Source organism: Callorhinchus milii, unplaced genomic scaffold (assembly GCF_018977255.1).
Source record: "Callorhinchus milii isolate IMCB2004 unplaced genomic scaffold, IMCB_Cmil_1.0 Scaffold6, whole genome shotgun sequence".
NCBI classification, from domain to species: Eukaryota; Metazoa; Chordata; class Chondrichthyes; order Chimaeriformes; family Callorhinchidae; genus Callorhinchus; species Callorhinchus milii.
In genome coordinates, this window is record NW_024704747.1 from 5698670 (window position 1) to 5721164 (window position 22495).

Genomic DNA, 22495 nt, shown 5'->3' on the forward strand with positions numbered 1-22495 from the left:
CATAAAATTATAAAACCAAAAATTGCAAGTGGAGAGCTGATTATTTGCACTGATTGGAACTGGCCTCATTGTGGTTAAGCAAACAGTGTGAATAATTGGTCATCACGCAAAATACAAGTTGGCTACAGGGGTAACCCAAATATTCTTTCATCGGGAGATATATTGTCATTGTAGTATCACACTGTGCTGCCTCTCTCCCTCTCCGACGCTTTCTTTCATTCTCACTCTCTCTCACTCTGAGTCTTTTTCTCTCTGAAGTTTCCACCTCACTCTTTCTCTAACTTTCTCACTCTATCTTTGACTTTCTCTTTCGTTATCTCATTCTCTGACTCTTTCCAGTCGCTAAATTATTCACTTATGTTTGCACTGCCATTTCGCAGCAGGGCAGCGTGGGGTAAATTGTGAACCTCGTAACCTCGTAAGTACACACGTCCAATTATATAGTTGACTTCCATATCGGTACAGATAAGTGGATGCGTGGCATTGTACTGCAATATAGAGAGAGAGATGAACTGTGACTCGATTTGAGCATTGTGTATAGACCACATCTCACCAGTAAGTGCTAACAGCAACATCAAATTACATTTGTGTAGCGCGTCTAACGCTAGGAGGACGTCCCAAGGTGCTGGACAGTCAGGGATCCGCACCCAAGCTGGTGGTTGGGATAAGGAGGGGTGGAAGGCGGGGGGAAGAGGGTGACTGAAGGCACGGTCGAAGAGGAGGGTCTTGAGACGGGTCTTGAAGGAGGCAAGGGAGGGGGCGAGGCGGAGGGACTGTAGGATGGAGTTTTGGAGGGGAAGAGAGGCTGAAGGCCAGCCAATGGTGACTTCAGAGTGGTCAGGAAGCTGCATGATAAATGTAAGGGCCTGAAGTGAGGTAGAAAGCAGTGTGATCTGGAACACTGAGCGAGGCATTTAGAATTGGCACTAAAGCAATGATAGACTGGAGCCTCACATGTGGACAATCCACATGCAGTCTACACCTACACACGTGAAGGTATGCCACTGAAATACATACCAGCCACACTATGGCTGGGCAGCAATCCAGATTTTTACTAAATACAATGGGCCAGTGAAAGGTTAAGCAACACCCACAGCCAAGCTGTCAAGGCTACATTGCAGATAAAACGGTCGGTCATCAGGGAATTGTTGGTCTCTGGCACTACTCTGCTTTAACCCTTTTCCTGGCCCAAAGGCGTCTTTTGAACAGTTGACGGCAGCAGCTTGAACAGTGTCCGAGACATCCTGGGTTGATGATAAACGTTAGGCAAAGGTCCAGGCCAGGGAGGGGAAGTGCAAACTCCTTCAGTTAAGTGCGAGTGGAATGTTGACCTGCTTTTCCTGCAATTCCGAGCACAAATGCCTTTTCTTTACAACTTGGAGTGGACCAGAGGCGCACAATATCACCTCATCATTGCCTCTAAGACCATTTTGTCGTCAAAACAAAAGATTGCGCAGAATTGTGGAACGTTCCCAAATTCAGTCTTCCATCTTGAGGCTGGTTTTCCGCAGTTCTCAAGAGGAACCGGATTCCAAATTAAGAGTAGAGTTAAGAATTTTCCAGGGTTCTGCACAGTCTTACGTTTTGTTTTGGGCCAATAGGTTCAGGCCAGATGGAATTACTGGCCACTGGAGTCTCAAGGAACCCAATTTTCATTGGCCAGTGTGAGCTTGCTGAATTTGCAGTACAAAATTGGTCCGGGAATGAACTGAACCCATCTCCAGCATGGAGAGGGGAGTGAGTGAGGATGCCTTGGTGTGCCCCAAGTGAGGGCAAACAAAACAGAGCGTGATCAGCCGCAAGTCAGTCGGGTCGGGCATTTGAGGCACTGGGACTCATTAGAGGCTCAAGCAACTGTCAGTGGGGGAAAACGAACGGTCTTGCACTGAACAATTACTGGTCTGCTGGAAGCATCCTCGGCTAAACAAGGTTAAAGATGATCGAAGAGCAGAGTATTATATGTGGGGAAGGGTATTGGGAGGAGAAGGGGGAAGGAAGGGGTTGATATTTCATCATCCCCATGTTACAAAGCACGCAAAGTCGATGATGATTACTGATCTGTTTAGCCCCAACAAAGTCATCAGCAATGGATGGGTCTTCACGAAGCAATAATCTGGTGGGGCCCCTCATTCACTGCAACTCGCAAGTTGAAGCGATGAAAGAAATTGTATTTTTCTTTAAATGATCGAGTCTTACTCAGTTTTAAATCGTTTTCTTTTTGCTGAAAGGAATATTTGGAACAAGTACTGCGGGTTAATGCCCTTGGAATGCCTGTATCCTTGAGATGCCATGGGAAACATTCTCCCTCTGTTATGTAGCAACTATACAAAAAAAATTGTACTTTTCTCTCAAATACGCCTGCAAGATACGTAGTCAACGCACTTTGCAATAAATCTTGTGATAAGCTTTGAGGCGCCCTGCTGACATAAACGCTGTTATATCAAATGCAATAATTATCATTATTATTTATTGCTAAATAAACTTTAAATCCCCCCCCCCCATTGCTCTATTCTGAGGTTGAGGCTAAGAGCGGAAAAGTTTGCATTTCCATGTCCAGCATTGAAAACGGCTATAAGACAGTAGTCCCAATCGTGGGTCCCAGGTCTTGAGACTTAAAACGTTTTCTTTCAACTCATTTGGAATCTTTTCTCCCAGAAATCCTGGTGGGGAAGCCCCTTTCTGTAAGCCTTCATCCGAACGAGCGTTCCTTTAAACGTGACAAAAACCAAAAGCGGTAAAGCACGGTGCCAACCACGGCGCACAATAAAGTCTACTTGACGATTCGTTCAATTTACTGTCGAACTCCTTTTCATCCCAGGGCTGGCTGGAGGAGCCTGGTACATTGAACACTCCAAAAGTCAGCCTCCTCCCCGCATACGCATATTCGCTCTGTTGATAGGACGCCACATACTTGCATTTCATTCACCCCCGCGCCCCCCACCCCACTCTCCACCCTCCCCGCCTCAACCACTCACCACTGCACACATACGTGTTGATCTTTATGATAGGTCATTGTTTACCGCTAACGGGGCACAGGGCCCCCACACTACATAGCCGCCCTATGATCTTTCTCTGCTTCATTGCTGGCCAATTTACATCCAGCCTGTTCTATCCTCATTGCTTTGCTGGGACCCGGCATTGAGCCAGGCTCGCACTCTGTTGAAGAATTGAAACGTCTCTTTTATTTTCCCCTCTCCTGCGCTGCGATACTTTGTTAGCAGGAAATGGGTTCTCGACTGAAGAGCATAGTTGACCTGTTCGAGTTCCTTGCTGTTCCTTCCGGTTACAGCACAATAAAAGTTTTGTGTTTTGAATTGTCCTTGACACTCTTTTATCCTACAATGGGTGGACATACTGTGCTGGAAAACATGACATCATTATCACTGACAGACCCTCAAATAAATCACCTGCAAGTGTGTGTGTGTACTTCTTTTGCTTGTTCAGTCCTTCTCGTCTGCTGGTCCTTCTGTAAAATTTCATCCAAGCGTGAGAGACAATAACAGCCTTCAATTGTTTTATAAATTGGACCAAAGTCCACCACATTCCCCCCACTCCCCCCTTAAGCAGACCACATCTCTTTGATTGCAGAAAATCACAGCAACAAAGTGTATTCTTTTCATCGAAACCCTCTTCCCCCAACTTCCTCACCATAAAAAAGTATAATTGATCGTTTTGTTACGGTGTTTCAGTCTATGAAGTCTGTGAGGAATAAAAACTTTATATTGTAACGAATAGTTTGGGATTCCCCCAGACAAAGAGGTCTTTCTATTATTGGCAGTGTTGTTGTTCAGTGCACCACATTTATTATTTTCAACTTGAACATGAAGGTTATACGAAAGAAAAGGTTATATGCTTCTATTTTCTTTATTCTCTTTCACTCTTATCTCACACACTCGCTCTCAACCAGCTATCTCCCTGGTGATGAACCCAAAAAGCCATGGTTCCCTTCAGTCCATCGGCACGATTTTCTGTTTTGAATCTCTTGTTTACTTGTTTACGCAAGGCCTCTCGCTTGTTGGGAGTTTTTTTTAAAGCGAAAGGTGCCATTCAGTCTACGCAAGGGTGGCAGCAAAGGTTAACGAGAGAGAGAGAGATCTGTAAACACTTCCTATTTACGAAGTTTGGGAAGCCAACAAGATAGTGCACGGCTTCATAGCTTCACCCTTTACCTAAAAATGGCATTGAGGAAGGAAGTGAGGCAGAGATCTTGAGAATTACTGGTATTATGCAAAAATGATGTACTTTCCCTCCCCCTCCCTTCCACACACACTCTCTCCCTCCCATGCACACTCACACTCCCTCCCATGCACACTCACACTCCCTCCCATGCACACTCACACTCCCTCCCATGCACACTCACACTCCCTCCCTTGCACACACACATTCCCTCCCATGCACACACACACACACTCACTCCCTCCCATGAACACACACACACCCTCCCTCTTCAGCTGGGTTGAATGCCCTCAGATGCAAAAACATACAATGCTTGTGACTCTCTTCTATTCAAAGTCACATGAGATGAACGATAGCTCAGCACAATACTGCGGCTATATTTATAACGTGTCTCTCCTTCTCAGAAATACCTTCGCTCAGTTTCGTGTTGAGACCAAGGGTGTATTGCAAAAGGCCCAACTCTTGCTGACACCTCACTGAAGCACTGACATATTCTTTTCTTTGTTGCCCTCCTCTTTCTACCGCCCCAAACCCTCCCAGTTGTTCTTACCTCCCTTAATGATAATAATAATTCTTGCATTTGATACAGCGCCTGAAACAATCCTTCCTGACGTTTACCTTAAAAGAATTCCTTGTTTTTTCCCTGCAGCCAACAGGGTGCAAAATCATAACACCATAAATACTGAGCCTTCTTCATGTTCCCCTCCTCTTTCTTTGCAGATGAAATGAAGGAAGACTATGACACTATGGCGCCTGAAGCCACACTTCAGCCTGGTGGGGGTAACGCAACAGGTGAGGGTAACATCAGACGCTTCTCAAGTACACTCAGCTAAAGGTGCTTCACCAAATGAATATGGTTTCTATACTGAAGCCCAGCTTTATACCCCAACACTGGAGCTGAAAGGCATATGTTATCTGAGAATGATTGGTTGCCATGTTTCGCCCACAAAAATACACAATCAATCCACTTTACAATATATTCTGTGAAACGCTTTGAAACGTCTCAACGACGTGAGAAGGTGCTATATTAAGTGCAAGGATTATTATTATGATGGTAATGAATAAAATGTTCTGCTATGACTGAGACAATGATCAGAAACTTTGATCAGGTTTACCACGGACTAAAAGTACAAACCTTGAGCATTTCCCATCAAACCAACTCCTATTCTTGGTTATTTTTTAGCCTCTCTCTCTTTCACTCACTCACTCTCTCTCTCAATTCTTAGCTAAGTGAGAATGGGTTAGTTCCTTGTGTGTGGCGTGAAAGAGGCAGATGTACGAATGTTTGTGTGTCTCAACTCTTTCGCAGTCCAAATTGGTTTATCCTTCATGTAAACACCATTAAATTGAGGGAGAAAGCAAGAGAGTTACGGAGCCGAGGTTTGTTTTAACCTCAGCCTGGGCTGTTCAGAACTCTCCGAGCCGAGACCCGCGCCTGGTGATTGTAGACAGGGCTGACAACAGCACCTGCAGAAAGAAGCACACTTGTGGGCATTCCGAGAATCTTCCCTCCTGAGTCGAACCTTCCGTCAGAGCCCCGACCACAGCTGTATACAGTACATTTAAAGCACCTCTTTGTGCAGGTGGCAGCAGAAGGGGCTGGTTTCTCTCTCTCTCTCGCTCAACTCTATTTGTTTGTGTGTGTAACGCTGCATCGAGGTGTTTTCCAGAATGCAAATCAAAGCTCCAGCGCAGAACCACAGAAACGTATGTTCCAGCCTATGTTTAAAGTCAGGAGGGAACTTTACAAGTACCTCGGGTCACTTGATGACATATTTTGCTAATCTTGTAAAAACTGGTCACAGGTTTTAAAATAAACAGAAGCAACCAGCTAAGCTGTCTTAGATTTTGCAAGAACATCAAAGTCACGTATTCTTTGTTTCGGGGGGGGGGTTGGGGGGGAGGGAATCTATTTACACCAGGCTTTCTGTCTCTCATTTGTCTGCCTCCCCACCCCAGCCTCCATAAAATGGTACATTTCCTCATATCTTCAGTGAAATCACGTTCTCTTTCTACCACGTAAATAAAATCGTTTATGTTGCACCGGTCGTTTTTATTTTTAAATGAATTATTTGCTTTGAGTTTTTGTCATTTTTTTTAGGCTTTTCCCTGACACATCAGGTAGTTAAGAGTTAATCTTTCTGAAAATGGTGATTTTTGTTCAAAGGGTGAAATTTGTTGGAAGTATTTTTTTTCTTTGCAATGGTTGATTTGGTTGCAAGTTGAACAGCACAACCTTTTTTTCCCCCCAATGGATAGCACAGGGACTCCTAATGTAGGAATGAGATATAAAGCCCAGAAAGACATAGGTTTGATCCTTGCCCTGAGTCAGTGCTGAGTTGGCTAATTTCAACTGGAGCCAGTGGAGACAGAAAAGTCATCCAAAGATTCCTGTTCTGGTTTGCAATCTATCTTTTATTTTGGGGGCAGGTGGTGGTGGGGTGTGTGGTAGATAGAAATAATGGGGGCTTTAGGAAGGCAGAGTTGTTAATGAGAGGGGCAAACTGCATAGCTGTGTATCATTTCTTATGAGAATGTCACTGAGGGCAGTGAATTCTCCCTTTCAGCTCCTGCTCCTGGAATGGGCGAGAGAGTGCCCATTCCATTCCAACAATCTTATCTCTGGGATTTCCACGTGTACGGGGGAGATGCGTGGAATTCTCAGTTTGGTTTGGATACCCTTCCAAGCATGGTGATGGGTTTCGGCGTGTGTCAGACACCCAGCTGACCAAAAAGAAAATGAATGAGAATATCAGTTCAACCTCATTGAGGTCATGGTCTAGTTGTGTTCTGAACCGTTTTCAGGCGTGATTCATCTGTTGATCAGGGGCTGAAATTCTAGTCAGACTTCCGCGAAGTGACTTCTACGATGGGTGTTTACGATGCACTTCTACGATGGTTTTCATTCAGAACCCAAGATCTTCCAATTTTGCTTCGCGTTACGGAGATTCAGCTCCTCAATACGGTGGAGCATATTAGAAGCAGCAGTAACTGAGAACTACTTCTGCCTTTGCAAAACACCACGGAGCATAAAATGCAGCAATCACATCAAAATGCCAGTGTTGTGCAATCACTTCTCTTGCGAGTACGGTTATGGGGAAGGAAAGTGGTCGGCTGTGTTGACCGAGAACAGAAAATGCTGATGGGCACCTTGAGGACACAGTTACTGGTAGCCCCGAATGTTGAGCAACCTTAGACACACTTCCCTTATACCCTCTGAAACTTTGTCAACATGGGGAATCTTCATTTGTGAGGAAAGTTGATATGAGACCACTGTTTGGAACTCTCCTCCCCCAAAAGGCTGTGGATGCTGGATCCATTCAAATTTTCAAGACTGTGATGGACAGATTTTTGTTAGGTAATAATAATAATCCTTGCATTTAATATAGCGCCTTATAGGAGTCCTGTAGCTCAGTGGTTAGAGCACTCGCTTTGCAAGCGAGAGACCTGGGTTCGATTCCTGGCAGGGTGAAACCTTGGGCAAGTTTACTTGCTCCACACGCCTGATAATAATCCCTCAAAAAAAACAATAATAAATTGATCATTTCAATCCACAACTGTTTGTGCGACAATTGGCTGCTGCATTTCGCCCACAAATATACAGTCAATTCACTTTACAGTCTATTCTGTGAAACGCTTTGAGACGTCTGGAAGACGTGAAAAGCGCTATATCAAATGCAAGGATTATTATATTTATTATATTATTATTTTGTGGGTGAAATGTCTTCCCAATGTGAAAGGCACTATATATAAATGTAAGTTGTATTGTGTAAGCAGAGTATGAGCTTAATAGATTACTTTTCTACAAAAATAACAAAAAAAATCCTTACATCTGGTGTAACGCCTTTCACCATTATTATTATTATCACGTTTTCGAGTCGTCTCAAAGTGCTTCACAGGATATACTGCGAAGTGTAGTGACTTTGTTTTGTGGGCGAAATGGTAATGGTATCAAGGGATATGGGGCAAAGCGAGCAATTGGAGGTGAGGTACAGATCAGCCATGATCCAATAGAATGGGCTGAATGGCCTACTTCTGTTCCTTTGAAAGGAACAATTGCTGGAGCACTCTTCACCTCCAGACTATTTTCTCAACCTTCTCTCCTTTCCCATACTTCTGGCCCATGTGCTATTTCACCAGAATGAGTCATGAGGGCAGTATCTTCTGAGTGTTTTCCAAGCTGTGTCTGGGCTGTAATCATTAGAAGATGCTTCAGAAGTAGTATCAGGATAGTTTGCCCACTCGTCTGGACTCTTTTCCTGTGTGCAAGCGCCTGGCCTCCACTCGGCAAACTCCCGTGATAAACCGGTCACGCATCTTTGCGATGGAATCGCCAGCCCAAAAGTCTGCCTGTGGCACTCCACAGTGCAGCGGGTTGGCGCACCAAAGTTGGCGCTTAACAGAACGAAGAGAGATTCCCCCATTTGCGAGTACGGCGATGTCACAGGTGGTCAAGTTTTTACTGAAAAGGAACAAGTTTCTCTCGTGGCGAGTGTTGCGTTTTTTTTTCCGCTCTAAATAGTACCTCGGCTTCCTGTGAAAGTTTGAAACGTCGGCAAGAGAGAAAAAAAAATAATTTAAGGAAAAACCCTGAAAGATAACAAGGCCGAGGAAAACAGAAGTAAAACTTGGCATGCCAACAAGTCAGGCAGTTTAGGCTTGTAATCAGCATGTACCAATGAGGGCCTGTCATTTCCTGGCTAATGAAGGCTGTGGTTTTATTTGCTTTGTTTGTGATTATTTCAGCTATCTCCACCTAACAGTTATAGAGTTCCCATAAGAGCTAAACAGTATGGGGAAGCAAAATTCCGAGTAAAATTGCAGTCCTTCGAAGCTGTGCAATGTGACCTGAGAGATGAGAGTCACTCAATCAGCCTTGCGGCCAGAGTGGGAGTGGGGGGAGCGGGGTGGGGGTGGGGTAGAAAGGAAAGATTGGGCTCCTGGTAACTTGACATCTCCCTGACATTCTTCTGCTCTCAAATGTGTTGTTTCAGGAAAGACTGTAGATTGCACGTCAGATCTGGAGGAGTATTTTGCCAAGAGGAAGCTGGAGGATGGAGACAGCCATGCGGTCAGCATCGCCGAGTACCTGCGACGCAGTGACACAGCCATCATCTACCCAGAGGCTCCAGAGGAACTGTCAAGGCATGGAACACCAGAGGCCAACGGACAAGAGGACAATGGTGAGCCTCTCCTCTCCCACACCCATTAGCCATCAGCCTGACATTTGCAGCTGCTGCATCGTGAATTCATCGCATGCCTCAGTGTTTACCTTTTAAACTTGGGGGAGTTTTGTTACAGCTGTCAGAGGCCTGCTATCAGATATAACATTTGAAACGCGTTGCCCATGGGCTGTCAAATGAGTCATTTTAAGCACTTAATTTTTTCACGGCGACGTGTTTTGGTGCCTCACATTTGCTCTGAAAAACTCTTTTACTTTATCATTTGTTTATACTGTGAGCCCTCACTGTTTAGATCGCCCACAAAGTACGGGCAGTATAGAAGTGCTTTATTACTGTTTACTTTATTACAGTTCTACTCCACTTAAGTGTCAGCCCATTTAAAGCAGTTTCAAAAGGTGCTGAAGCCTGTACGAGGGAATTTTTCTCTTTTTTAAAAAAAAGAATAGAATTGACATTTTTTTTCCTCTGGGGACAACGTTTGATATATACAATAATAATATAATATTGATATATACGTTTGATATATATATAATAATACAATATTGATATGCACGTTTGATATACCACCCGCATTCGATCTTAATGATGAATAAAGGATGGGCCTTTCTAAGCTATGTAGGTGCAAGTCCACGTTATGTGCAAAACATTTCAATGAAAGCAGGCAGGACGATTTTTTGCAGCTACTGGTATCAAAGTTGATCACATTGCAAGTAGGCCGGAGGCAGACCGGTAGCACCATTCTTAATGGAGGGAGAGGAGACAATCAGGCTCATTGGCACTGGCTCACTCGTCTATTTGGTTAGTGGGACACAACTAGTGACTGGAAATACCTTTTTCCAAAGCTCAAGGCAGAGGTCAAATGAACTAAACGTGGGACGTCCAAGTTGGGGGTAAAATCACTTCATGAATTCTATCACTGATATGCAACATAAGCAGCGTAACCCATTTTAAACAGTCATCGCTCTCCACACCCACTTGTACAGCTTTGTTTTCTGTACACACAGCGCCTACTTAACACTTAAGATTATTCATACCTATTCCTCCTCTCACTTCTCACCTTTATAATTGTGAACCAATGTTAATCATGTCTAAATTGGTTTGCGCCTTTAAGACCCTCTTATGCACTCACTGCAGTTTCAGTCTCTCCCAACATAAATGTCATACAGCACTTACGTCTAACTAAACAGTCTGGCTACCGAAAATATAAAACGCCCATTTAAAATAAATGTCTTTTAGTACTGTGGTGTACCCACCTTCTTTTATTGATATAAGTTAATACCTCTTTTTTCTCAGAATATCATATATAAGTGAGGAGGGATGTCAACCTGCATTATTGGAAATAATCCGTCTCATAAATGAATGTATAAATGAATTTGAGTGTGTTTGCTGTACACGGAACGTAACTAGGTACTCTAGCGAGTCTATAAATTTGTGCATTGGAAAATTGCAGCCCTATCAGAACAGGGAGGAAGGTTGTGGGGGGATTGGGGGGAATGGTGCACTCATGGAGCTAAATTTAATTGAATCACTTGTTAGATGTGATAGAGAGGTTTGCGGAGATACATTTGGCTCACTGCAAGCTTGAATCACTGGAAGTTCGCAATGTGACTCACTAAATAGCAATTGAGACTTTGCTAACGACAAATTCCTGCCAGTAGCCGGTAGAACGTCACAGCCCAGTTACAACAACAACAATAACTTGCATTTATACAGCGCCCCGCATACAGGGTAGCTGTCCCAGAGAGCTTGACAGTGGCGGAGCATGACACCGAGCCGGTGTGGAGGGTGGAGATGCCCGTAGGCACGGTCGAAGTGGAAGGTCTTCAGGTTCAATCTGCAAATGGTGAAGTAGGGGGCAAGGCAAAGGATAGAGGAAAATTGTTCCACAGTTTCTGGGTGTAGTGGCTGAAAGGGCAGCCACCAATGGTGCAATGGAGGGCACGAGCGACATGCAGGAGGCCGGAGTCAGTCGAGCGGAGGCGGTGGGTAGTGGGTTGGGGAGTTAGCAGGTCGGAAAGGTAGGGAGATGCCACGGCATGAAGGGATTTGAAGACAAGTGTGAGGATCTTGAAATCAATCCGTTCGGTGATAGGAAGCCAGTGGAGCCTGGCTAGAACTAGTGTGACGGGGCTACGGAGTTTAGCTACAGGGTTCCCGTGATCTATTTCTGAGGCCCTGAAAGAGGGACAATCTATACCATTCCTGACTTGTCGACCTGAGTCGCTGTTGCTGAATCCTGTTGCTTTTTTCCAATCCACTGACGAGTGTGTGCCAACCAGAGAAGCCATGTTGCAAAACACAAATAACTTTTCAAGAGACTTTACTTATTTATTGAAACCCACCTCTTCGGCCTGGCCTACTGTCATCTCCTCATTTCCGTCTCTCATAGATACATAGGAACAGAAGACTATTCAGCCACTTGAGCCAGTTCCGCCATTTTATAAGATGCTGGCTGATCTGTACCTGAAGTCCAGTTACCTGCCCTTACCCTGTATCCCTTGATAACCCTGACCTAACAAATATCTATCCACCCCAGTCTTGAAAATTGGAATGGATCCAGCATCCACAGCCTTTTGGGGGAGAGAGTTCCAAATTTCCACTATCCTTTAGGTGAAAAACTGCCTCCTGATTTTATTCCTCAATGGTATAGTTCTAATTCAGGGTGAAACATTGGGCAAGTTTCCTTACTCCACATACCTCTGTTTACCTAGCAGTAAGCAGGAACCCGGTTGTTAGTCGATTGGCGGATCGCTTTTCCGGGGGTAATAATTCCTTCCAAAAAAATCCCAATAATAAATCAGTCGCTTCAATCCATGACTGTTTGCGGGACGCTGCTGTGCGCAATTAACTGCCACGTTTCGCCCACAAAAATGAACAGTCAATTCACTTTACAGTATATTCTGTGAAGCGCTTTCAGACATCTCAAAGACGAGATAATAAGGCACCATATCAAATGCAAGGATTGTTATATCATTATTATGATTATTATTAAGGACTGCTGCCCTCGCCATTTTCAAATCGGGCATATAGGTTTTCTTAATCACACGAAGGCCATGGAAATAAAACACGGATACATAAAGCATTTCCAGAAGCAACAGGAAACTGGTATGATAAATAGTGAAATAGTAGCTGTTGGAAGTTTTCTTTTAAGATTGCTACTACATTACATTGGGAACAGAACAGGAGAGTGATTTGACCCCACCCCCAGTGGGTAAACATAATGATCAGCAATTTTGCAAGTCTGATCATCATTAGATTAAAAGAACATCCTGCAGAAATACAGCAGTACTGTATTACGTTACATTCCAAGGCCAAAATACAAATTTCCTGGGAGTTGCCTGTTTTTCACTCCTTTCCTCTCCCTCCCCAGCAAAAAAATTGCACCCCTCCCCCAACACAAAAAATGTTCTTTGTTGTCGCACGCTGGTTTAGTCAATACTGTTTGATGGGTCAATACTCTTAGACTGTTTTTTTCAAATAAGCAGGCAAAACGAGTTTGCTGAGGAAGTCAAAGTGGAGATCAAAGCCCTCTCAAAATCTCGGGAGGACACGTTACTGGGGTGAGGTCCCTTGTGCTAGTTTATGTTGCTTATGCCCTCTGTCTCACTCACACCTCGGGTTCAGGGTGATGTGAAGTCTTTACAATACTGCATGCTTCTTAGTGAAGTCTGTCCTGGAGCGAGTTCATGGATTGGAAGGGATTAAGTTGCCAGCCCAATACAGCTAAAATCGACCCACGGATCTGTATTACACATTTACAGCAGTCTGATCTGACTTTCCTGCTTCATAGCTCCCTACATCCTATAGATAGTTCATGCGCAGAGCAGCTGCCTGACTGTGGCTGTGCATTTTTGAAGACATTGTTGGCCTCGGGGGTTTAAATGGGGGACTTTTACAAGCAGGAGGAAGAACCCACTGTGACCCCAGAGGCAATGGGGCTCGTTTATGAAAGAGCTTGATGCTGTAATCGGAAGGCAGAATTGTTGGCGTTCTGGAAGGATGAGATCAAGTGGGCCGAAGGGCCTTTTTCGATCTTGTGAGAACATGGCTGTCACTAACCCCACCCAACGCCCCCCCCTACCCAGCCTGGCAGATTAACACTTGAACTGCTCTCACATTATACATTCTCCCACAAAATATGCAGTCAATTCACTTTACAGTATATTCTTGTGAAGCGCTTTGCGACGTCTCGAAGACGTAATACGGCGCTGTATCAAATGCAAGGATTCCATTGTCACTGCCTTCCTTCTGCCCAGTTAAAGTTGATCGGAGGAAACGGGAAAGTAAATTACCAACAAACAGTGAACCTGGGAGGGTGAGAGCACTATTTGAGGGGATCGAGCAATAGACACTAGAAAAGCACGAGAGACACACATCGAGGGCAAGACAGAGGGATTGGGGGAGAGAGTTCCAAAAATTCAGGGCCTAGTGCGGCCGCTGATGGTGTAGCGGAGGGGCCGAGGGACAAGCAGGAGGCCAGAGCCAGCCGAGCGGAGGCAACAGGTAGTGGAGTGGGAGAAAGTAGGTCAGAAAGGTAGGGAAGTGCAAAGGCGTGAAGGGATTTGTAGATGAGTGAGGATGGCGAAATCGATTACAACAGCTCCGTGTTGCGACAGAACCCAAGTTGGCGTTTATTTATTGAGGGAGCTCAAAATTCCAGATGTTCATAGTTGCAAATAGGAACAGGATCACCTTTCTTTCCCACCGCTTAGATCTGCTCCCATTAGCGACTATAAATAAGTCTTCACAGTTCATGTGAAGAGGGCAATTACTCTGAAATTTAACCAGAGCAAATAACTCCCAACCATTTATTCTTGACCACGGCAAGTTTGTATTCAGGACATGACTTGAGATAGTACGCCAGGGGTTCATGTTCAAGAAGGGATCAGTCTATATTGAGAAATGAATGACCGTACTTGAGGCTTGATGAGGAGCAAACAGACGGACATTAGATTGCTGTATCTGAACATCTATTAACACTCGGGCAAATCCTAAGGCAGTCTTCAAATATACAGTACGTAGTTTGTTTGTGTGTACGTGTGTGTTTTAATGGCCCAACATTGACTTTCATTACATGAGCTTGGTATTGATTACATCTTTTAATATTCATTATTTTTCTTCTTAATGTATCTGTTTTATTGATGGAACACACAGAGACACACATGGCAGGTTCTGCCCTATCAATTCCTGCGTATTGCCAGCGTATTTGAACGACCTGGGTTTCAGTCAGTCTATCTCGACTGACTTCATATGATAAAATCACTCCTGTCACGCCCACTCCCCTGGGTTGGTGTTTTTTCCCTGCACAAGATATTTCTGGCTCTATCCACTTTCTTATTATTTTCTTGTCACCCCAGTCAGAGCCAAGTGCTTGTAGCTCCCTCTAAAGTGTTCAGCGCAATCCAAATCTCTACAGATTTCCAGTCCTGTTGAGTCTAAGCAGTGACTGATATTTTTAATAGTGGTTTTATTGCAAAATGGCTCCTCTTGAATATTTCCCTGGGAGAAAGTGCATTAGAATCGGATTGAAACCATCTTATTGCCACTCGTATTTACAGACTGCAAAGCAACTATTCACTCATCGCTCTCTCTCTCTCTCTCTCTCTCTTTCTTTGACACGGTCAGAAAATGCAAGGAGTGGAGATCGGGTTTTGATGGTTTACTCTACATGAAATTGATCTTTAAATTGTTACAAGGCTAGAGATAAAGAATCTTTGCATGAAATCGAATGCAAACTGTGAAACATTGTGGAGTGGTAAACTGTGCTCTGATCACTAACATGTCTCTCACCGGATGGAACACTGCAAATTTTTTACACCGTTAAAGTGACGCAGGTTAAATTTGCGGTTTACCTTAATCCGTTCCTTAAAATAGCGCCAGTGTTAAATTAACCAAGGGTGATAGTTTAAGAAATACATTAAAGAATACTGCAAACTTAGCCCTGAACCTGACTCTTACGGTATTAGAAGGCTGTTGACTTGTTTTTTATATAGATCAAATTCTAAGTTGACGTTCCTGAAACAGTATGAAATACAGTTATGTATATGCTTAGTCTGTGTGTGTTTGTGTGTGTGTGTGTGTGTGTGTGGAAGTGGGGGGTGGGGGGAGTGATCCTAGTGTGCAGAGGCCACTGTAATGATGGCACTTGAAGCAGCAGATTGCAGCGATTCCTGTCATACCATCCGGGCAGTCATCCCATTAAGTGCCATTGATTGCTGACCTCTTGGCCTGTGCTCTCTCTCTCCCCTCCCTGGCTGTAGACCTGCCACCTGGAACTCCAGATGCTTTCGCCCAACTGCTGACCTGCCCGTACTGCGACCGGGGCTACAAGCGCTTGACATCGCTGAAGGAGCACATTAAATACCGGCATGAGAAGAACGAAGACAACTTTGCCTGCCCTCTGTGCAACTACACATTTGCCTACCGCACCCAGCTTGAACGACATATGGCCACGCACAAGCCAGGAAGAGATCAGGTGGGACTCAGGGATGGGTATGGGTAACCCTTAGAGGATAAATATCATTTTAATTGCCAATGGCTATTAATTTTTTATGGCATTTTGAAGATGCAAATCTTTAATGGTAATAGCACTAATTTAGGTTTAAATGGTTTTTTGATGGTCTCTTCCAGGATGATTTAATGTCGTGTACTCACGATTGAATGAGCATTTTAATATCCAATTTAGAAACATTATCAGCAGCGGAACTCTTAAGTTTAGCTGAAGTTTGGGGTTTTCCCATCATTTTCAAAACCTTGTTAAAGTGGTGTTTCATTTCCGCAATACCATCGTGAACTTGCCTTTTAATTGAATGAGCTGATTTTAGCAACATTACCGGCTCAAAGTGGAAAAAAGAAGCATCACCTCTGCTCACCAGTTACTGCTGATCACCGGCTTTCACCTGCTATCCTTAGTTATCATTGTAATAATTAACTCTACCCGCCTATACTTTCCCAGTTGTTTGGTACAGTTCCACTGAACAAATATCTGAGCTATCCCAATTCAAAGATGTGTCTTAATTGCGCAAAGATTTCGATTTCAAAATCGTATCTCCTCCCCAACCCCCCCCACCCGCACCACCCCTCCAAATAAAAGTAATCTTTCACCAGATATTTATTTGAAAAGGAAGCTCGCAGCTTTGTGTATTTGTGAATGTAATGCTCTGCTCTCGCTAATATGCTCTACGGATTTAATTCCATATAATGGCTGGTGGGAAGAGGTAGGTCATACAAAACTGATCGCAGGTCTTTGGCACAATATATCCCTCTCAGTGGAACACTGACTTGGATTAAACGCTGCTAAAACATTTGTGTTATGTGTTGCAACTTCCTCTCATTTCCTCTGGGAAATGTGAAATCCTATGTATTGCAAATGGTAAGAGAAAAACATTACATCTTCCATTGTTTTCATTTTAAGGGAATGATTTAATTTAAATATTTACCTTTGCACATGACAGCTCCATTATTTTGAAAAGTTAGATAACTACCCTCTGGCGCTATATATATATTTCTTTAAAATTCCATTGCAAACTTTAAAGCATCAATACATCGTGGATTGTTTTGCTTTCCTTTGACACTTTGAACAGGCATTTTAAACGCGTTTTAAATAAAACACTTGGTGTTTTTTTTTAGCTGTTTTTTTTCTCAAATAAAGTCATCCTTCAGCCCCTCAGTTGTCAGGACTCCTCCAAAAAAAAATCCCTATTTTTAAAATGTTTTCAGAAGTTATGGTAGAGGATTTTTGGTTATGATGTGAACTTGGTTTATCTCATTAACATCTCCCACTATGATTTGCACTGACCAGACTTTTCCATAAAGGGCTCAGGTATACTCATCCTCAAACATAAACATAAATCTTCACATTCAGAATATTAGTATTCTTGTGTCTACTGATGACAAGTGAAATTGATATGGAGCACTGCAAATTTGACACCATTCTGTCAAAATCCCACTTAAGATATTTTACGTTGAGTATTGATGAAATTGAACACTGACCAAATGGCTGGACCACTATTTTATTTAAAGCTTTGGGAACGCTAAAAAATAATATATATTTTTAAAGCATATAGAAATGTATATATTATACATTATCTGTTCTTGTCACAGAGTAGCATTGTTTGAAATGTGCTTGGCTCCTTTCATCTGCACCAAACGTGTTTCCGTGTTGTGCGTTTTTTTTCCCGAAAGAATTTTCTTTTCCATATGTATTCTCCTCGTGCGTCAGCATTTTAAAAAAAAGGTCTTTCTAATTTGATCATGACACTCTCACTTAGTAATTACAAATGATTGTATCATATTAACAGAAGTGCAACTAAAGTTTGCATCAGCCCTCTAAGGATCGAGGAGAGACAAAGCAGCTGTTGATGTTTGTTTATGCAGCTCAGCAACATACGAGCACCAGTCTCTCATTGGCGCTCACTCTGCTGGCCAGGGTTTGCTTGATCTTTGAAGGTTGCTGCTGTTTGAACAAACCTCCCTGTGTCCTGTCCAACACCATCTGTCTCACCAGGAATGTGGGAAGAGTCAGTACACCCTAGCAGTTGTCACACTATTCAGCGCTGTTCCCTCGCAAAGCTTTTGTATCTCGCTACTCTTACGGAGCTGACCTCCTTACCTTGAGCATCCGCGCAGACATCGATTTCGTTTCTCGCCGGTTAATATTCATCTTTTATTTTCTGCCAGATGTTTTAAGAAAGGTCAGCCCTGTTGAGGTTTCAACTTTTGTTTCACACGGTACAGCAAAGAATTGAATATTAATCGCTTTTAACTGTTAACTCGCCGCTGTCGAGTGAGGCCGTTTCTACATTTCCCAAACGTAGCGAATGTAGAATTTGCACTTTTGATCTCCGCGCTCTTCCTGTGACATTTGACTTCAGTGTGTCAGATGGTAAGGCTCTTTTGTGGGGGGGGGTAATAACTTCTGTGGCATGTTTTTCCCTTCGTTGTTTCTGCCTTGAGGCCTGAAGTGGCCTGAACTTCTTCCAAAACCCATTCATGCCAAAGGCAAACCGATTCAGAAGCTTGTTGGTTTCAAAGAGCGTTCTGTACATAAAGGGGGGGAAAGCCAGGAAGGGGAGAGAAAGAAGAGTGAGTGGTGGGTGGGGGGGGGAGAGGAGAAACCATTTGGCTTGTCTGTGCTGTTAGCTGTGACTGTTGACAAATCTCTCTCAGCTGTGTGTAAAGCTCATTTGGGTATCTTTTCTCTTTAGCACCACATGCTGACCCATGGTGCCGGTAATCGCAAGTTCAAATGCACAGAGTGTGGCAAAGCCTTTAAGTACAAGCACCATCTGAAGGAACACCTGCGAATTCACAGTGGTAAGGAAAGGTCCCCTTTGGCACGATGGCTCCAAAAACGTTTTGACCCCCAGGAATAGTGCGAATTAACAAAATCAAGAAAATAAAATAACATTGAGTCACCGTGCATTATTTTTTGCATAATTGATGTATATCCGGCTCACTGGCTGCTCACAGACATTACAACATTTTTAATACCGTTATGATAATCATCAGCGCCTTCATCTTAGGAGGGGACGTCCCAAAACATTAACAGGATACACTGTAAAATAAAGTGCAGTGACTGCTTTACGAGACTCCTAGTTCAGGGTGATACTCCAGTGCAGTGGTAGGGGAGTGTTGCATTGTCGCAGGTGCCATCCTACGGGTAAAACGTTACACCGAGGTCCTGCCTCGGTTGCTATGTAAGTGCATGTTGTTGTTGTTGTTGTCTGCCTCTTCAGGTGGACATTAAAGATTCCGTGTTTGAGAAAAGAAAGGAGTGTATCTGACCTCCTGCCCAACAATCCCCCAGATAAAATTGCTCACTCACTGGCTGTTTGTGGAGCAATGCTGTGCACAAATTGGCTGCCATGTTCACCTACAAATCCTTAGTTACTACACTTTGCAGTAAATCCCATGTAAAGCTTTGAGACATTCTCCTGTGGTGAAAGGCGTTACATCAGATGCAAGGATTTTTTTTTCTTATTTTTGTAGAAAAGTAATATATTAAGTTGATACTCTGCTTATACAATACAACTTACATTTATATATAGTGCCTTTCACATTAGGAGGATATTTCACCCACAAAATAATAATATAATAAATATAATAATCCTTGCATTTGATATAGCGCTTTTCAAGTCTTCTCGACATCTCAAAGCGCTTCACAGAATAGACTGTAAAGTGAATTGACCGTATATTTGTGGGCGAAACGCGGCACCCAATTGCGCACAGCGGTGTCCCACAAACAGTCGTGGATTGAAAATGACCAATTTATTATTTTTTTCTATTTTGGAGGGATTATTATTAGGCGTGTGGTGTAAGGAAAGTTGCCCAAGGTTTCGCCCTGCCTGGAATTGAACCCAGGTGTCTCGCTTGCAAAGCGAGTGCTCTAACCACTGAGCTACAGGACTCCAAATATACAGTCAATTCATTTTACGGTGACGTGCTTTGAGATGTCTCAAAGACATGATAAGGCACTATAGCGAATGCAAGGATTATTATTAATATCTCAAAGTGCATGTTGTATGCTGCTCACATTTTGCTGAAATTATACAATATTTGAGGTGATCATCAAGCACACAAATATTGACGTGGGCCACCCTTTGTTTTTGGTTGTTTCCAGGTGAAAAGCCATACGAATGTCCAAACTGCAAGAAACGCTTCTCTCATTCCGGCTCCTACAGCTCCCACATCAGTAGCAAGAAGTGCATTGGCCTGATCTCGGTCAATGGACGAATGCGTACCAGCCTGAAGCCGGGTTCCTCTCCTACATCGGCCTCTTCCTCTCCCACCAACTCCGCCATCACCCAGCTGAGGCACAAGCTGGAGAACGGCAAGCCCCTGAGCGCCCCCGAGCAAGCAGGTCTACTCAAAATCAAGACTGAGCCGCTAGATTTCAATGACTACAAGGCCTTAATGGCTTCTCATGGGTTTGTGGGTGCTGGCTCTTTCTCGAATGGCGGAGTAGGAGCTAACAACCAATTGTCAGTCAACGCTTCTGTTCTAAGTTCGATGCAGCACTTAGGAGTAGGGATAGAAGCACCACTACTAAGCTTTGCTAATTCAGTAGGTAGTAACTTAAGCGAAGTCCAAAAGGTCCTGAAAATTGTCGACAACACAGTTTGCAGGCAGAAAATGGACTGCAAACCCGAAGAGATTTCAAGACTCAAAGGTTATCACGTGAAAGAGTCAGCCTCGCAAGCTTCCTTGGCTGAGGAACCAGGAGTCACCTCCCCTGTTATGCCATCTGTTGGTCTTCCAGTTGTCAGCCATAATGGTGCCACTAAAAGTATTATTGACTACACACTAGAGAAGGTGAATGAAGCCAAAGCCTGTCTCCAGAGTTTGAGCACAGAATCACAAAGGCAAGTGAGCAATTTGAAAAAAGACAGGTTACGTAGCATGGGCTGCCCTGTGTTAGATCTCGATACTGAGGAAAAGACATTCGACAACAGTAACACATCTCCCTACTCCTGCCAATTCTGCAGGGAGTGTTTTCCTGGTCCAATTCCTCTCCATCAGCATGAGCGCTACATGTGCAAGATGAATGAAGAAATCAAGGCTGTGCTTCAACCTCACGAAAGCGTGATCGCCAACAAGCCTTCGATGCTGGTTGAAAAGCAAGCCCTCATGCTGTCTTCCCTCCTTTCGGAGAAAGGTGTGACCAGCCCTGTACATGCTTACAAGGACCACATGTCTGTACTAAAAGCTTATTATGCCATGAACATGGAGCCAAATTCTGAAGAACTACTGAAAATTTCCATTGCTGTCGGCCTCCCTCAGGATTTTGTAAAAGAATGGTTTGAGCAAAGGAAGGTCTATCAGTACTCCAATTCCAGGTCCCCACCACTGGAACGGACCAGTGCTGAGATGGTGTTGGCAGCCATCAACTCTTCCATAAGTAAAGACTCTTTGTCAGCCAAGTCCCCAATGTCAGTATTGAAGCCTCATGTGGACATAACATCGCCGTTGATAGCAGAGCTACATAACAGTGTTACTAATTGTGATGCACCTCTCAGGCTTATTAAATCTCAGTTTATCAGTATTAAACCGATTGGTGATAAAATGGACCACTCAAGGAGCAACACTCCTTCTCCTTTGAATCTTTCCTCCACTTCCTCTAAGAACTCCCACAGTAGCTCGTACACTCCAAACAGCTTCTCTTCAGAAGAGCCTCAGGCTCAACCTCTGGACTTATCTTTGCCAAAACAAAAGAACGAACACAAAAGCGTTGTTGCAGGAAGACTAAGAAATAAAACCAATAGTATTATCATTGACCATAACAGTATATGCTACGCATCGGAAAACCCAGACGAGCCTTTGAACTTGACTTTCCTGAAGAAGGAATTGCCTAATTCGAACAACAACGCCCTAGAGAAAAGCACTAAGCCAGTATTCAATATAAATCCATTTAGTGCCAAACATTTGTACACAACTCTTCCACCACAGAACGCATTTCCCCCAGCCACTTTTATGCCCTCGGTGCAGTCTAGTATTCCAAGTCTTCGACCCTACCCAGGGCTAGATCAAATGAGCTTCCTTCCACACATGGCCTACACATATGCAACAGGTGCAGCTACTTTTGCAGAAATGCAGCAGAGGAGAAAATACCAGCGGAAGCAAACGTTCCAGGTAACAGCAACTGACCCCATGTGTCATGTTCTTGATATGTTCTAACCAGAGACTTAGCAAAAGGAGCTTCTAGGTGGATGCTGTGAATATGATGGATTGATGCACCCTACTGATGTCCTGCGATGCGACAACAAAACCCTTGCTGGTTACATTGCCATTTTCTTTTTTCTTCGATCTTGTAAAAATCCAGTCTTTTTGTGAATAATAGTATTTTAATCAACAGAAGAATGCTTCAATACCCCAAACCCAAATGGCGTCTTTTCATCCCTACAAATGACGTTGAATAGCCAAACCTGACAGAGTAAAGGTATTTAAAAACAACAATAGGCATTAAAAACAAAGTTCTTTATAGAGAGGAAAAAATCCGCCACTTTCAAAGAAAATCCAATCAAAACATCCCTTTATGTTCACTCTAACTTAACTGAAAACCCAAACCAAATTCTGACTGACTGATGGAATGAATGCTGACTTTACCAAGTAAGCATTGTTTACGTTCAAGGGAGAAC

General features: G+C 43.6%; 1 protein-coding gene across 7 annotated transcripts in view; it reads left to right on the forward strand.

The window, feature by feature from the left end:
- The window catches only part of zeb2b (zinc finger E-box binding homeobox 2b), a 122289-nt gene that overhangs the window by 94079 nt on the left and 5715 nt on the right, over positions 1-22495 (forward strand). For 3 of the 7 annotated variants that reach the window (XM_042336082.1, XM_042336083.1, XM_042336081.1), the window contains 6 exons: positions 4897-4968; positions 9171-9359; positions 12842-12919; positions 15620-15834; positions 18566-18674; positions 19981-21989. In XM_042336082.1, coding sequence (XP_042192016.1) covers positions 4897-4968; positions 9171-9359; positions 12842-12919; positions 15620-15834; positions 18566-18674; positions 19981-21989 — 2672 coding nt within the window. The remainder of the gene's footprint in view (positions 1-4896; positions 4969-9170; positions 9360-12841; positions 12920-15619; positions 15835-18565; positions 18675-19980; positions 21990-22495) is intronic. The other 4 variants (XM_042336084.1, XM_042336086.1, XM_042336085.1 and 1 more) reach the window with 4 other exon arrangements.